General features: G+C 36.7%; 1 protein-coding gene across 1 annotated transcript; it reads left to right on the top strand.

Annotated features, from left to right (window-relative positions):
* Window positions 1–209: 209 nt before the first annotated feature.
* Window positions 210–16,054, top strand: cyth2 (cytohesin 2). Its single transcript, XM_042740444.1, has 12 exons — window positions 210–414; window positions 2,659–2,809; window positions 3,071–3,137; window positions 4,257–4,375; window positions 4,993–5,073; window positions 5,198–5,310; window positions 5,506–5,654; window positions 9,683–9,794; window positions 11,774–11,850; window positions 12,216–12,287; window positions 12,435–12,589; window positions 12,892–16,054. The coding sequence occupies exons 1-12, from the start codon at window positions 348–350 to the stop codon at window positions 12,977–12,979; spliced, it is 1,251 nt and encodes a 416-aa protein (XP_042596378.1). The 5' UTR covers window positions 210–347; the 3' UTR covers window positions 12,980–16,054.
* Window positions 16,055–16,995: the final 941 nt, after the last annotated feature.

Genomic DNA, 16,995 nt, shown 5'->3' on the forward strand with positions numbered 1-16,995 from the left:
GTCCATGTTATCATCCTACTGTTAGTTGGTTGTAACACCATCTTCACTGAGTTACAAACATTAAAGGGAAAACTACAAATTCTCTACTACTACTGTGTACTGAGTAAGTACTAGTATATAATAAATTACATAATTACATAATATTTAAAAATTGCCCCGAACTCAACAGAAGTAGCCCTTACCAAGATGGCCACAGTTCCGGTTCGTGAATTTTACTGGCTCTGACGCAACTTCCGCTCTCGGCTCCTCCTTTGTCTGAGTCCTCTCGGTCCTCCGCCTAGTTATTTATTTATTTCCTTTTCGTTTGTGGGGTATATTTTTATATATCCTTATCTCTCGGTTATTGAATGACATTCGATTCCGACACATATATGCCTAAAAGCAAAGCCCCCAAAATGGATGATCTGGACTACAGTAAGTGCCGCTGGCTGTGTTTGGACTGTTTCCTCGTTCACGCGCGTGATGTAGAAGGATGCTTTGGTTGTTTTCAAGGTTTAAACGCGAATGTCAGCTGTGTGCTGTCACGTCTCAGCAGTCATTGCTCTGGATTCAGTCATGTTGTGTTCATCTGTATTGAGTCTGTTTGGTGTTATCAGAGGCGGAACACATTGATGTGTGTTTCATAGTTTCTCAGAGGCCTTGTGTAATATTCTCAGCTGTTCATCACATATGTGTTTTGGGTGTTATTCTTGGATGTTTCAGTATCCACAGAGGACACATAATTCTGTTTCTGTGTGACTGATCGGACTGAAGTTAATGAGTGTAATTAAGCTGTGAGTTTCTGCTTCTGAGATCGTCTTCTGTTGAAGCTCAAGATGCTCTGATGAGATATTCTCATATTATTATTATTTATTTCACTTTATTCTTCAAAAAAAAAAAAAAGAATAAGATTTTTAAAGTATATATGTACAAATTTAGAATTTGCAGATTAAACAAAAGATGACAGATGAAAAAACAAAACACCTATCATCTGAATTGGCAGATTATTATTTTTATTTTTTTTGTAATTGTTTTACAAAATTTTCTAACTGCTGTTTTAGAATAAAATGTTTCCTATTTTGAATCTTCTGAAATGAAAACATTTGAGGGAGTTTGGAATAAAGGGATTGATGGTATTTTGGATGGTTAGTTTTATTATTATTTTAAAATAAAAGAAGAGAAAGAAATTATTTTTTTCAGTATTTGTGCAAAATTATGATTTGCAGAAGAAACAAAAATAGGTTCAGATCTCAGATGAAATGACAAAACTGACGTCATTTGAATTTAAATCATTGCCTTTAAACATTTTTCAACTGCTGTTTTAGAATAAAATATGGCTTATTTTGTACCTTTTCATACAAACTATAAATGACATAAAATTCATCCAGAAATTTCAAACGGATTTTTAATCTCTTTTAAAATTAGATTTGATCAAGTGGTATTTACACATTTTTGCTGAAAGGTGATGATGTTCTGCAGGATTCCTCTTTCTGTCAAACATATTTAATTGGACTGTCCAGCTTTTACTGCATGTTGAACTCATGTAAAGAGTTATTTAGTGTGATTTTGCTAGAAAAGTTTTAGTATTTTTATCATATGTTACTGTAAAAAATCTTGTGTAATACAGTGCTGTCAAACGATTAATCGCATCCAAAATAAACATTTTTGTTTACACAGTATATGTGTGTGTGCTGTGTGTATTTATTATGCATATATAAATACACACACATGAATGTATGCATTTAGGAAAAAGTGTTATGTTTATATATTAACTAGACTTATATATAATATAATAATAATAATGTAAATATTTTTTAAATATATGTTTTAAGTGTGTGTTTTAATATATAATAAATATACACAATAAACACACATATATTGTGTAAACACAAACTTTTATTTTGGATGTGATTAATCGTTTGACAGCACTAGTGTGATGTATGTTGTGTTTGTTTGTTTGCTGGTTTTAATTGTATTTGTTATGCTTTTTTTTTTAATAGTTTTTTTTTTTGCTATGAAGATAGCCTGAGATGCTGACATGGCATTAAATAAAAAAAAATGCTATTACTACTGTACCTTTTTTAATTCAAATACTTGAAACAAGGTGGAGTTTGGAGGGATAGATTGATGATGTGTACTTTCGGCTCTATCATCCAAATGGAACAAAACTGTCCTTCTGATATTTGGAAGTGCAATGGAAACAAATTGTATAATAAATATAATAATGCAAAGTAGATGCATTTTCATTAGCGATCTCAGACTTTATATGACCGAGTCTGTTCAGAAAGCAGAAGCTGATAGTGTCATTTTTTATTTTAAGTGATTAGCTTGAGGATTTGAGCTGGAGATTGTGAAAATGTTTTGCGAGGAGCGTCAGAGTATGTGTCTCTGCCTGCAGGCGCTGCTTTCTGAGCTGCTGTGGGTTTGGCTCTGTTCTGTCCCGGCTTGCTCTCTCTAAACCCTCCAAACACCAGCTGCTGTCGTAACAGTCGTCCGTTACTCCACAGATAACCTGAATATAAACGTCTCCAGTATGTAAACAGTCCCTGCCCATGTGTGCTGGCCCCAATCATGTTTGCATTTCCATCTCGCATCATAAAGTGAATGATATTAGACACGGGCCAGCAATTAAGGAATGTCAATGTGTGGTATTGTGGGCCTGTTCAGGTCTTTCCACAGTCCCGGCGGACCTGAGCCCAGAGGAGCGCTCCGAGCTGGAGGAGATCCGCCGCAGGAAAGGAGCGCTGCTTCTGGAGATCCAGCGGCTGAAAGAGGAGCTGAGAGAAGCCATTATAGAGGTGGAGGGGCTGGAGAGCAGCACGGAGGGCAGGTCAGTCTCACATCTACCTGATGGGAACCAGTTGTGCTTCTTGTTGTTGCTGCAGTGTTTGCTTTATTTCGTTCTCCAATTTGCCTTCTCTGAGAGATAACACTCAAATAAGAGCACACAGACGTTATCTCTGTGTATACAGTGCCGTCATTAACTTGAACTGTACATGCTGTATGTTTGTAGAACACTCAAAGTGAGGCCTTGTACTTCACTCCTAAAACGTGAAAACAGAATTGACCTCCTTTTTTTTTTTTTTTGTAGTAAAACATTACAGAAGAGTCGTCATGTGGCCATGGGCAGGAAGAAATTCAACATGGACCCGAAAAAGGTAAGTTTAAATTTGAGCCATTGTTTACCAGCAATAATATCAAACGGTTGCATTTTAATATACAGTTATACAGTGCTCATAATATTACATACCCCTTGCAGAATATGCGAATGTTAATAATTTTAACTAAATAAGAGGGATCATGAAAATTGCATGCTATTTTTATTAAGTACTAAAAGCTATTCCACATAACAGATGTTTATATATACTCCACAAGATAAAATAATAAACGAATTCATAAAAAAATGAACCCGTTCAAAAGTTTACATACCCTTGAATCTTAATAATCTGTGTTGTTTCTTGGATGATCCACGACTGTTTTTCTGTGTTGTGATAGTTGTTCACGAGTCCCTCGTTGGTCCTGAGTAGTTCACATTCTTTGGTTTTCCAACATTTTCTGCATATTTGAACCCTTTCCAGCAGTGACTGTATGATTTTGAGATCCATCTTTTCACATGGAGGACAATTGGAGGACTCATACACAGCTATTACAAAAGGTGGAAACGTTTTCTGATGCTTAAGAAGGAAAAACAATGCAATAGGAGCTGGGGGTGAAAACTTTTGAACAGGATGATGATGATGTGTAAATTTTTCTTATTTTGTTTAAAGATCATATTTTTTTCATTCGGTACTGCACTTAAGAAGCTAAATAAATACTTAAATGTTTCCCAGAAGCCAAAATAAGTACAATTTACCCTGATCATCCAGTTCAAAAAGTTTTCACCCCCCGGCTCTTAATGCATTGTGTGGCCTTCTTGAGCATCAGCAAATGTTTTTACCTTATGTATGAGTCCCCCAGTTGTCCTCCATGTGAAAAGATGGATCTCAAAATCATACAGTCACTGCTGGAAAGGGTTCAAATATGCAGAAGAGGCTGGAAAACCAAAGAATGTGCAGGAGCTGGAGGGTTTTTCTGAAGAACAGCAGGAAGTGCTCAGGACCAACGAGGGACTCATGAACAACTATCACAACACAGAAAAACAGCTGTGGATCATCCAGGAAACAACACAGATGACTAAGATTCAAGGGAATGTAAACTTTTGAATGGGGTCAATTTTATCAATTTTATGTTTTTTTTTTTTTTTCCCATTTGTCTACATCTTGTCCTCTGTCTCACAGGGCATTGTGTTCCTGGTGGAGAATGAGCTTCTCAGACACACTCCAGAGGACATTGCCCAGTTTCTGTACAAAGGAGAAGGACTCAATAAAACTGCAATAGGAGACTATCTGGGTGAAAGGTATTGTTAATTATGATCTGTGTTACACTTACATGCTACGATTATCAAGAATTTGTATTTTTTTTTTTTTATGACAGTGTAAAAAAAATAAGAAGTTTGGAATCGGTGAAAAAAGCAGTAGAAGCAGATTTATATTTTTGTTGTGAGATATGCTAGGCAGGTACAAAACTGTATAAAAAACTATATTTCAGATGCTCAAAAAAAAAAAGTGGCAAGTGGAGTACATTTGAGATGAATTTAAAGACAGTCTTCTGTGAGGGTTTTACCCTGCAAACTGTCTAACAGCTAAAGAGCGGCATGCTGATTACAGTATTTATTTGTTAATAATTTAAAACTAGCCTTGCTTGTCACTTGCTTGCAAAATGTAAACTATATTATCACCCACCTCTAATCTGCTAAATGCAACTATAATGCATGAAGATTTTAGATATTATAAACATTAAAATCATGATTTTATGTAAAGCTACTTTGAGACAATGTGAAAAGCGCTATACAAATGAATTTGATTTGACTTAATCTCACCAGAAGGCTAGACAATCATTGTGATCGATCCCTGCTGCCACAACCAAACATTAAAACAGAGATGTTGTTAAAATATGACTCTCGCTCTCTTTCAGAGATGACTTTAATATTAAAGTATTGCAAGCTTTTGTTGATCTTCATGAATTCACGGATCTGAACTTGGTACAAGCACTTCGGTAAGTCAGCAGATTTTCTGGACGTTTCTTCTTAAAGAATATATATGGTTGTTGAATAGTATTCATGCGGTTGTTGTGCGGTGCTTGTGTTCCTGATGTGTCCGCACCTTTATGTTTACTCCAGACAGTTCCTGTGGAGCTTCCGCCTGCCCGGCGAGGCTCAGAAGATCGACAGGATGATGGAGGCTTTTGCACAGAGATACTGTCACTGCAATCCTGGAGTCTTCCAGAGCACAGGTCAGACATGCATGCATGATTCCCATCGGTTAGTCAGAAACACACACTGCACAGTAGAGTCAGAACTGAGAAGGTGTGTCTGGATTTGACTGCTTGTGGAATTCAGAGAACATTTCAGAACTTGTCGACCACAAACCTGTTGCTACTAGAGTTCAGGGATATTTTAATGTTAGTTTAATGTCCTTCTGCACGCAGACACCTGTTACGTGCTGTCGTTTTCCATCATCATGTTGAACACCAGTCTGCACAACCCCAACGTGCGGGACAAGCCCACGGTGGAGCGCTTCATCAGCATGAACAGAGGCATCAACGACGGAGGAGATCTACCCGAGGAGCTGCTCAGAGTGAGTGTGTGCTCCAACCTTAAAATCATTAAAACACATTACTTCTGCAGTGTCCGTTGATTTCTGTGATGTGGAAAACTTCACATAGAGTCCAGTCATAAAAATAGAATTTACTGTAGAACGCAGAATGTCACTGGCATATTTTGCATGAATAAATTAAAAGTTAGTCTATACGTTTAATCAAATCATGTTATGGACCAGTGTCTGTGAATATTAAAGTGCAAAAAGACTGCTGTGACACTCTGTACTTCTCAAAATAATAATAATAATTTAATTGTTAACTAACAAGTATCCCACAATCTTTCTTTCATGTTTTAATTTTAACTGTAAACCACTGATGGGTAAATTACTTTAAAAAAGCAATTAATTACTAATTACATCATCAGTATTGTTACTTTTCAGTTACTTTTCTAATTACTCCATCTTAAAGGTAATTTAGTTACTCAATAAGTAACTTAATTATTTAAATCGTTAATTTTAGTTAAAATCCATATAAATCTTAAAGCAGAGACAATAGTAATTAAACCTTCAAATTCAGTCAAACGTGGAACGTTTTGTTGTTATTATCAGTGTACACATATCAAATTAGACCCTTTTTAGGTTCAGAATCACGGAATCCATTCATAAAAACAGAATTCACAGTTTAACGCAGAATGTCACAGAATTTGTCAATTTTTTATTTTTTTTATTATTTTATTTATAACAGTTTTTATATGAACATAAAACAAATAAGTCTCACAAAATGTGTACAAAAAAAATATACTTTACACAAAAAAACAAAAGAGACCCCCCACCTACCCCCCACGAACAGGCACCAGATACATTGAAAAACATACGTAATCAAACATAAACAAAACATTAAAGGTGGAGTGAAGAAATAAAACAATGAAGCTATCAGTTCAACCCTTAAAGATAAAAGATACCTAAGGAAGGGGCCCCAGATTTCATCAAACTTTTTAGAAGCATCAATCTTGGAAAAACGAATCATTTCAAGCTTGAGGGCGGCAACCATAACCGCTACCCATTTATGAAAACTGTGCAGTAAAGTGGACTTGCAATCCATCAAAATCACCCTTTTCTATACCACCATACCAAACATATGAGACAACTGCTGAGAATGTGTTAATGCTAATGTAGGAACAGAACATCCAAGCAAAGCTAATTCGAGATCTAATATCTTCTCCAAAAACATTTGAATACCACTGAAAAATATTCTTCCAAAACTCAGAAATCTCAGGGCAGAACCAAAAAGAATGAGCATGTGTGTCATCTGAGCTTTTGCATCTATCACATAATGGGGAAATTGAAGAGTAAATTTTATTGAGTTTAGTTTTGGTATAGTGTAACCTATGCAATACTGTAAACTGTATAAGTTGTAATCTAGCATTAATAGAGCAGGTATGAATTCGTCCCTCTTCCCAAATCTCATTTGAGATATTAATTCCGGTACCATTTTCCAATGCTGCTTTGAGCTGATCTGAAGACACTGCAAAATGAGAAACAAAGAAACAAACCGTGTCACCAAATGTGTGTCCATAGGAGGTTGACCCAAAAGATCATACATATCATGATCCTGAGGCAAATCCTGAAACTCATTAAAAGAATGTTTTATGTAGTGGCGCACCTGTAAATATCAGAAAAGAATGTGATTGGGAAAGATCAAAGGTTTTATACAAGTGTGATATTTACAAATGGGCAGGTGCACAGAAGGACACGTGATGTTCAACGCGGTCTTCATTTGTTTTAAAATTCTAATGGAATTGAGCACAACAAAATTCTTACGTTTAACTTCCTTAAAGATACAAGATTAGAAAAAAGAATAGCAGCTAGGGAGCTACCAAGAACTGACCGGGCCTCAATATACAGCCACTTTGGATGCGTATCCATCAAGTTATCGGCAGCTTGATCGCTAATCCTCCAGAATATCATAGTCCTGGCATTAGCAGCCCAATAATAGTGACGGAAAACAGGTAGCGCTAGACCACCCAACTCTTTCGGCTTCTGCAAATGGGCCTTAGACATTCTATGTGCTTTAAAGCCCCAAATGAATGGCAAAATGACAGAATCTAATGGTTTAAAAAAAAGAATGTGGCAAATATGTAGGTAAGTTCTGAAACAGACGGATAAAGCGAGGCAGAGAGACCATTTTAATGGCATTGACCCGACCAATTAAAGATAATGGAAGAACCCTCAATTTATCTATAGAGATTTTTAACTTATTTATGGCTTCAGTGAAATTTAGGCTGAAAATATTTTCTAGAATTTTTGGGAATGACTAACCCTAAATAAGTAAAGTTATACTCTGTTATTCTAAAGGGTAATGACCTCAAAAAGTGAGCATCCAGCCCTTGACCCAAGGGCATGAATACACCCTTCTCCCAATTAACAGAATAACCAGAAAAAGAGCCAAAAACCTCAAGTGATTCCATTAAAAGTGGCAAAGCAGAAGAAGGATCACTCAAATATAAAAGCAGATCGTCTGCATATAAGGACAGCTTAACCTCAGCAAGACCATATGATATACCCCTAATCTCAGAATAATTGGGAGGATGGATGGCCAGGGGTTCTAAAGCTAAATCAAATAACAGTGGGCTTAAACAACAGCCCTGTCGTGTACCACACTGAAGAGGAAAGAAAGCAGACCTATCCGAATTAGTAAGTGTTGCAGATTTGGGGGAAGAATAAAGCATTTTTATCAATAGTTTAAAATTCTCACCAAAGCCAAACCAATCAAGGACTGAAAACATATAACTCCATTCAATACGGTCAAAGGCCTTTTCAGTGTGTAACGAAAGAACAGCTGCCTTGGAACTCTTACTCTGATTACTATACAACATATTTAGCAGGCGACGTGAATTAAAAAAAGAAAATCTTCCTGGGACAAAGCCAGTTTGATCTGTATGAATTAACAAGGCCACATATTTATTCAAACGCGTGGCCAAAATTGCGGCAATCACTTTTTGATCGCAATTGAGAAAGACTTATTGGCCTGTAATTAGAGGGCTCTGTAACATCTCTACCTTTTTTGTTCAAAAGGCATATATGTGCCTCATAAAAAGAATCGGGTATTTTTTATTTTCAATCGAATGATTTACTATTCTAAGCAACAAAGGAGCAATTGCATTTGCATTAGCCTTAGAATTCCACACCAAACCCTCCAAAATTTCACAGAGAGTAAACGGTTCCTCTAATTCCTCTCTGGCACATTCATTAAGTTTTGCAAAGTCCACCGAATCAAGAAATTGATGCCCTTTAGTGCTCAGCTCAGAACAGCTGGAAGAATATAGATGCTTGTAAAATTCAGCAAAACGATTATTAATTTCTTTAGGATGTGTTAATAAAGTACCATTCTTTCAGTTGATAATTAATTTAATTACAGTAATGCATTACACCCAACACTGCTGTAAACTGTGCTGCACTTTCAATGCAAAAACTGAAAGATTATTTGGTTATTCATTTTCAAATATTAATTAAATATAATTAAATATTATTTTTATATGCCTTCATTTGATTACCACCATTTTTGGTAACAAATTTGTATTAAATCCAGAAAAATGAAAACATACAGCACAAATTTTCTGAAAAATAAAACGTTCCATAGGGTCCTGTGATGGTAAAAATGTTAGTAAAAATTGTTAAAGTGTTATGAATTCAGTTTATTGGTTTGTTACAATTGTTGCAGTTTAATCAAACCTTTAAAACAGGACCAAAAGAACGTTAAACTTTATAAATTGTTGTTCAGTTGTATAAGTTTCATGATTTCAATGAATTTGTCATGCTTTTAGATCACTAAAAATTACTAAAATATAATCCAGAAAAATTACAAAAAAATGAAAGAAAATGTGGAATTAGAAAAAATAAAATAAATGGAATTTGGGCATAAATTCAGTTCTAATGGCCTTCTTCAGCTCTCTGTGCTCCCCCAAATCACAGTCAGTGTGAAAGACTTTCAATGGTCTTTTTTTTTTTTTTATAATTGTACATCACATTTATTTTTTTTTAATAATCACTGTTGTTGTTTTCTACAGAATCTGTATGACAGCATCAAGAACGAGCCCTTCAAGATCCCAGAGGATGATGGGAATGACCTGACGCACACTTTCTTCAACCCGGACCGAGAAGGCTGGCTCCTCAAACTGGGTGAGTCCCTCCTGATGTTCGCCGGAGCGTTTATGTTCAGCAGAAGTTGTTGGCAGGCTCTCTGTCATTGCCGTCGCATGGTTTTCTGTTATCTTAATGCTGTGCTTTGCTCTGTTTTCCTAAAATAAAAAAAATAAAAAACATCACTTCTAATGTGTTTGGCACTTTCAGAGATTTACTTTCTTTCTGCATGGCGAGCTCTGTGATCTCTCAAGCACTAAAAGCTTTTGAATCTTCTTCCCTCTCCCCGTGTCTCTGTGTTTCTGTTTCCTGTGATCCTTTCCCCATCTCTTCTGGCTCCTGCTCTGCTTGACCTGTGATTTCTCTGCTGATGCTGGTGCTGTCCACCCTTCAGGAGGTACGTACAGCCTGTTCTCCCTCACTAGAACATCTCATACATCTCATACTCACACTTACGCCGACTGATAATGTATTTTTTGTCCTGCCAGATGAGTGAGTGTAAGAGAGAGAGACTCATGCAGAGATGCACAGAAACGTATTAGATGCATAAAAAAAGACATTTGTAATCTATGATTTAGGTATGCAACAATGAAAATGTTTCAAGGCAATACAGTGTGATTAGTAGTTCAATAAACAAGAAGTTAAAATTAAGTGACTTACATTTTAGACAATATTGAGTGTTTTCGCTGGTGAAAATAATTCTAATCAAAGCCACAGCAGAACTGTTTTTGTCTCTGAGCAACACAGCGGCATTTCATTTCTGAAAGAATCCACGTTTTTGAACAAATCGAGTGCGTCAGTGATTCAGTGGCTCTTTCATAAAGTAAACTGGCTGGTTTCTGAATGAATACGTGTTTGAATGAATCTGTTGCAGGATGAAGGACTAAATGACTCACTCATTAAAAGTCATTTGCCGCCACCTACTGGTTTGGTTTCATATTTAAAACCATGGTTGCATTTTCCCCAACATTTCTTATTTGTTTGTTTAAAAAATATTTAAAACATTAATCTTATAAAATTCCTTATGCATTAGAAATGTTGCATTGTAAATTCATTCATGGCACCTCAGCTTCATCAAACCGTCTGTAAATGCATCTACATCTCACTTCAGATGCAGCTTCTGTGTTTCCTGCAGTGGAAAGATGAAAGCGTTTGTTGATACTGATATCAGTTGAATGCTAACAGCTCTACAGTTTATTATTATTTTAACTGAATTAACTGAAACACTGTAAGAATTTGATGTGAAAGATGACACATTTAATAAAGTTAGTGAAAAAAATTATAGTTATTGAACTACTAATCACATTGTATTGCCTTGAAACATTTTCATTGTTGCGTACCAAAATCATAGATTACAAATTTCTTTTTTTATGCATCTAATACGAAAAAAAAAATACAATTTAAGAAACATAGTGGGAAATGACATCTGTTTTGTTACATACAGCAACTCATTTTCAGTTAATTGTTATTTCTACCTTTTTTATAGTCGCATAACACTTTATTTTGGATGTTGTTAAAGTGAGAGAACATCTGTAACTGTCCACAAAAAAAAAAAAAAATTCAATACTGCAACTGGTTTATAAAAGATATTTTAATGCGATGAGTTTTTGTTACATTCACACTGTTCTGACAAATAAAAGCATGTGCTTTAAAATGGTGACTCATTTTGCAGAGCAATCGATTTAGTCGATCCAAAGTAAAAAAAAAAAAAAAACTGAGCTCTTTTGACTCTTACCAGTAAACAACAGCAACTAACCAGTACACGGGCAGTCATTCATCACTCAGTAGCATCGTGGTGAAGAGTTTTGGACTGGCCAACATGACAGACATCCCCCATCAGGCCTAATCGTCTGGTTGATTGAGAAGAAATGAAGTTTGGTTCTTTAAGGCAGGATACTCTACTGTAACGTGTGTGTAACGTGTGTAGACCTGTCTTCCTGTATCTGTGTAGTTTAGCAGGCTGACACAGAGGAAATGATTCATTTCTTACCTCTAATCCGTGTAATCTTCTTTCTCAGGAGGTCGTGTGAAGACATGGAAGAGACGGTGGTTCATTCTGACTGACAACTGCCTCTATTACTTTGAGTACACAACCGTAAGTCAAGAACTCAAACTCATCTGTTCAGCTGTGCACTTACTGAAAGAGCACTGTGCTGCGTCCGAACTGATTGCACTGTATTTATGCATAATCTATTTTTACTTCATTTTAAATAAATTTTTACATTATTTTAAAAAGTTTTTAAATTCCTTGTTTTAATGTTGATTTTATTTTTTATTATTATTTTGCTTCCTTTTATGTAAAGCACTTTGAATTACCATTGTGTGTGAAATGTGCTTTATATATAAACTTGCCTTGCCTAAAAGGACTGATTGACCAATAATAGCTTGTACTGACTGTGTGTGTGTGTGTGTGTGTGTGTGTGTGTGTGTGTGTGTGTGTGTGTGTGTGTGTGTGTGTAGGATAAGGAGCCCAGAGGCATCATACCACTGGAGAACCTGAGCATTCGGGAGGTGGAAGATCCCAGAAAGCCAGTAAGTCTGTTGACATTCTCATTACACAGTCAAATACGGCTAATTAAATGAACAATTTCCATGACACTTTTCACAGATCGACTGCAGGTGTGTTTATTGACCGTTAGGGCTGGGCAGCTTGTTGATAGGATTGTGTTTTCTGTGCAGAACTGTTTTGAGCTCTACATCCCTAATAACCGCGGGCAGCTGATTAAAGCATGTAAGACGGAGGCCGACGGTCGAGTGGTGGAGGGAAACCACATGGTGTACCGGATCTCAGCTCCCACCCCGGAGGAGAAGGACGAGTGGATCCACAGCATCAAGTGAGTAAACCGTCAGCGCTGGAGATCTCAGAGGACACGTGAAAGAGTTAAAGACTGTTAAGGAGCGGAAATGGAAACAGTTATTTAACCGGACTTCAGTCCAAACATTTATCAGCCTCTGACAAATGTTTGCATAACTGAAGTATATTTGCATTTCCTGATAGGAATAGCATTATATGCTAGTGTACTTCTTAGGCTAGAAAAATGAGTAGATGTAGATTTTGAAAGGAATTAGACGTGTGCATATGAATTATGATACAGTAGACATAACCGGTTTAAGTCTGGTTTGTGTTTTGTTTCAGATCCGCTGTGAGCGTGGACCCCTTCTACGAGATGCTCGCGGCCAGGAAGAAACGCATTTCCCTAAAGAAGAAAGAAGAGCAGCCCTGAAAGTCTTCTGTTCCCCCTCAATCCATCCATCCATACGCTCCCTCCGTTCTCTGGGACACCAGTGATCCTTCATTAAGTTAGCTCTCGTCCTCTCGTCAGATCAGTCTGTTATTCTGGTGCATGGAGAGATGGATGTCGTTGGGAAACCCGAACGTCATTACCCCGGGTTTGGATTTCGGCGGTCTGGACTGCATCGTTTATTTCCACACTTCTCCTACACTTGCACACTACACAGTGTTATTCACTATCGCACTAGTCTGTACAGATGCTCACTGTATTATGCAGGACTTCACTGACATTCATAAACCTGCACAAATCTCCATCCTCATCTCACGCTCCCTCCGCTCTCACAGTTCCAGTTCCTGCTATTTACAGCATTTTACTGTGAAGTTCTCACACAAGCAGGGTAGACGACCAAACAGCCTGATGCATTCGTCATCATCATCAGGGACGGATCCAACGCTGTTGATTCACTGAGTCTATTCTGCTGCCTGTCTTAACGGTATTTTATCTGAACTGACACTATTTATCTCAGACTCATTTGAGTTTATTTACATGTCGTAAATGAAGATGTAAATGAAGGTCATTGCTATTCACGCCACATATCGAGCATCACTTCCAGCATATCTATGAAACAGGATATGCGTTTTACACTAATGTTGGTATCGGCCACCGGTGATGTCATTTCCTGTGCACAGTTGCGTTGATCTTCACTGACCCATCAGAGCATCTGTAGAAATGCACATCATTATATGTGAATCCTTGAATAAGCTCCTTCACTTTAAGAAAAGAGCCTTAAAAGTCCCGCAGCCCTGAATGTTCGTACACTAGTGTTTCGGCTAAACTGTACTAGGTTTAAACTCAACCACACCGGCGGCAGAACCGTTCCTGGGGGAATCTCGCCAAAACATGTCCAGATTATACCGCACACTAAGATATCTGGTTCTGTGTCATAAAAATGCTGATTTTCAAGATTTTTATTTATTATTATTATTTGGCATTGTTTCCATAACCAAGCACATCTCGTCCTCGATGCATGCAGGCGTTTAGTGGGATGAAATCTCATTTCTTATTTCTCTGAAATTTGAAATGAAATTTGACTCCTGATCTTGACAGATTTGGTGAGATTCGCTCTCTTACTCTTTCCTGACACAAGCAAAATAAAAAATTTAAAAAGATGTTATTAAAAGACTGATTATGGTAATCTGCAGAAAATGTACTCACCCACAGTCTATTCAAGATGTTTCTTCATCAGTTTTGGAGAAATGTAGCATTGCATCACTTACTCACCACAGTGGATGCTCTGCAGTGAATGGGTGCCGTCAGAATGAGAGTCCGAACAGCTGATGAAAACACCACAGTGATTCAGAAATGCCTCGTAGATGGATTTGTTTAACTTCAAGCTGTTGAAAATATGAGTCCAGAATGCATAATAACGCTTCCTCCAGTGAATCAGGTCTGAATCAAGCCGAAACCGTTCTAAACAAATATGTGGCTGGATTTTAATGTGGACCTTTTCACTGGAGGAAGTGTTATGGATTATTGACTTGTTAAATTAGTTAAAAACGTCTTAATGCTGGATTTGTTTCAGCTTTTGTTGTGAACTGATGGACTGGAGTGCTGTGGATTAATTGTGGATGATGTTTTCATCAGCTGTTTGGACTCTCATTCTGACGGCACCCATTCACTGCAGAGCATCCAGTGAGGTGAGTAAGTGATGCAATGCTACATTTCTCCAAATCTGTTCCCATCGAGCCTGAGAGTAAGTGCATTTTCAGCGAATGTTCATTTTTGGGTGAGCTATTCCAATTTGAAGTCCTGTCTTTCAGAAAGTGTGTTTGCTCTGGCAGAGAACGACGTGTCTGCTGCTTTATCCCCATGAAAAACATCCCCGATCCTAAGATATGTGCCAGCCGACGCTTGTGTGAAACACTAGACACTCCTCTTACAGTGCTGTTCGGTTTGAAGGAGTCCATGGCAGCTTTTTCCAATGTACTTTATATTTTGCCTTTTCTGTCTGTAAATACATGTTGTTATGTTTGTTTACAACACACATTGATATTGTTGAAAAGCATTTTTTATTTATTGTTTTTCAGTTTTCCTTCTATGTGAGAACTAAGGATGGGGGTTGCATGTTGTACTGAAGCGTCTTCTGTAAAGGGTGAATCTGACGCCAGTGTTTCGGGCGACTATTAGCGCTCTGTATTTCTAGACTGGTCAAAGAATTGGCATCGCTGTTAAAACAGGCTACAGATTACAAGCGGTAACAAAATCAGAAATGAAATATCCATAAAGCTCTTTAAAACGACTGATCATACAGAACACTAATAGCGTCTGGAGTCTAACATCATTACCGCTCTATTTAAATATACTAATTATGAAACGGTTAATACTGAGAGTTGTTTAGCAGTGCATATTGCTCGACTTTTGTGATTTTTTTTCCCAATTAATATAAAGCTTGGCTGTAGTAATTGAGACATATTTAATAGTTTGGGGTTAGAATCCATGTTTATATGGCACTTTACTAGAGTTCAGCACAAACCACAGCTTGTTTTTCTCTCTTCGAGTGTGTATGTAACTAGTACTGCAGTCCTTAACCGGTTTAAGCTTCGCTGCACATGTATAGGATGCCAGTATACAGCATCCGTACCGAATCGTTTGAAGTGAATCTGCTTCACGTACTGTGTGCGAAGCCACGGCCCGGCCGTATGTGACTGAGAGACTCCAAGTGTTAAATAGCATACATTCCTTGATATATAAGCTATGCGTTTAAACTCATATTTCGGGCATGACGTGGTCTGATGAAGACGCTAGAATGACTTGAATATGTTTTGGAGACTTTGGAGAAATCTGGGCATTCTTGATGAGAAGTGCAAAGGTGCCAAAGCCTTTCAGCTAGTCTGTGAATACAGCAGGACAAGTGAAAGCATTTCCTCTCCCTCCTCTTTGTTTTCTCTCCCGGCTTCTGATTGGCCACAGAATGGTACAGATTGTTAGAAAAATCATGTAGCAAAAGGAAAACTCAGTTATGGTACACTGGTGCCAATCAACTCTAATAAACAAAATGGATAAAAACATTCACGTTGTGTGTACTTTATTGATGGCTGCTGGTGAATCGTATTATTATTCCCAAACATGGAGTATTTTATTAAACATACAAAATAGAAACTATGAGTATTAAAACTCTATTTCATAAGAAACTATGGTTTCACATTATTTTGATGCTCCCTTTAACACATTCTGTTGTCTGTAAGTAATGTTGCACCTACACGTTTACTAAATCTAGAGTATTAGTAGACTTTAAGGTTAGAATAAGTTGACATGTACTTGCAAAGTTACTCATAGTCAGTTAAATGTCTTTTGGGAGACTATCACAATAAAGATTTAGCAGATATTAAGCAGACAGTCTACTACTGTAATAAGAGTTAGTTGACATGTAGGTGCAACATCATTAATGTGGGAGCATCAAAATAAAGTGTTATAGAAACCATTTTTATCAAGTTGCAATTTTGTACACATTTGTACAGTGTATAGGAAAAAGGTTTTTTCACTTTATTTTCAAGGAAAGTTTTAAATTGTTTGTCTTGTTGTTGTTGTTGTTGTTAATTATTGTATTTTTTAATGTTTACATAGTTCTTATTAATTTTTGTTTATTTTATTTGCTTTTGTTTGTTTGTTTAAGGTTGTTTTAGTACTTCAAGTTAAACTAGAATAAGATGTGAAATGTTTCCTTGACAAGAATATTATGTTATTTATTATTTGTCTTGTTAAACCTACAAAATAGAAACTATGAATATTTAACCACGATCTCATGAGAAACCACTTTAATGACGTTGCAATTCTATACTAATTTGTACAGAATTATTTATTTTTTGTTTAAGGTTTAGTACTTCAAGACAAACTAGACCAATATGCGAAACATTTCCTTAGCAAATAGCTGAAATAAATGTTTATTTATTTATTTCAGTTAACATTTATTTAAAATTTTGAGGGATGACACTTGTAGATGGTTGGAT

The sequence above is a fragment of the Cyprinus carpio genome, chromosome B16, assembly GCF_018340385.1.
Source record: "Cyprinus carpio isolate SPL01 chromosome B16, ASM1834038v1, whole genome shotgun sequence".
In the NCBI taxonomy this organism is placed as follows: domain Eukaryota; kingdom Metazoa; phylum Chordata; class Actinopteri; order Cypriniformes; family Cyprinidae; genus Cyprinus; species Cyprinus carpio.

Bases quoted from the DNA above. Each gene is read 5' to 3' on its own strand.
- cyth2 (XM_042740444.1), top strand. From the start codon at position 348: ATGACATTCGATTCCGACACATATATGCCTAAAAGCAAAGCCCCCAAA. The intron at 9,795-11,773 runs GTGAGTCCCTCC...CTTCTTTCTCAG, and splicing joins AGGCTGGCTCCTCAAACTGG to GAGGTCGTGTGAAGACATGG. The intron at 11,851-12,215 runs GTAAGTCAAGAA...GTGTGTGTGTAG, and splicing joins ATTACTTTGAGTACACAACC to GATAAGGAGCCCAGAGGCAT.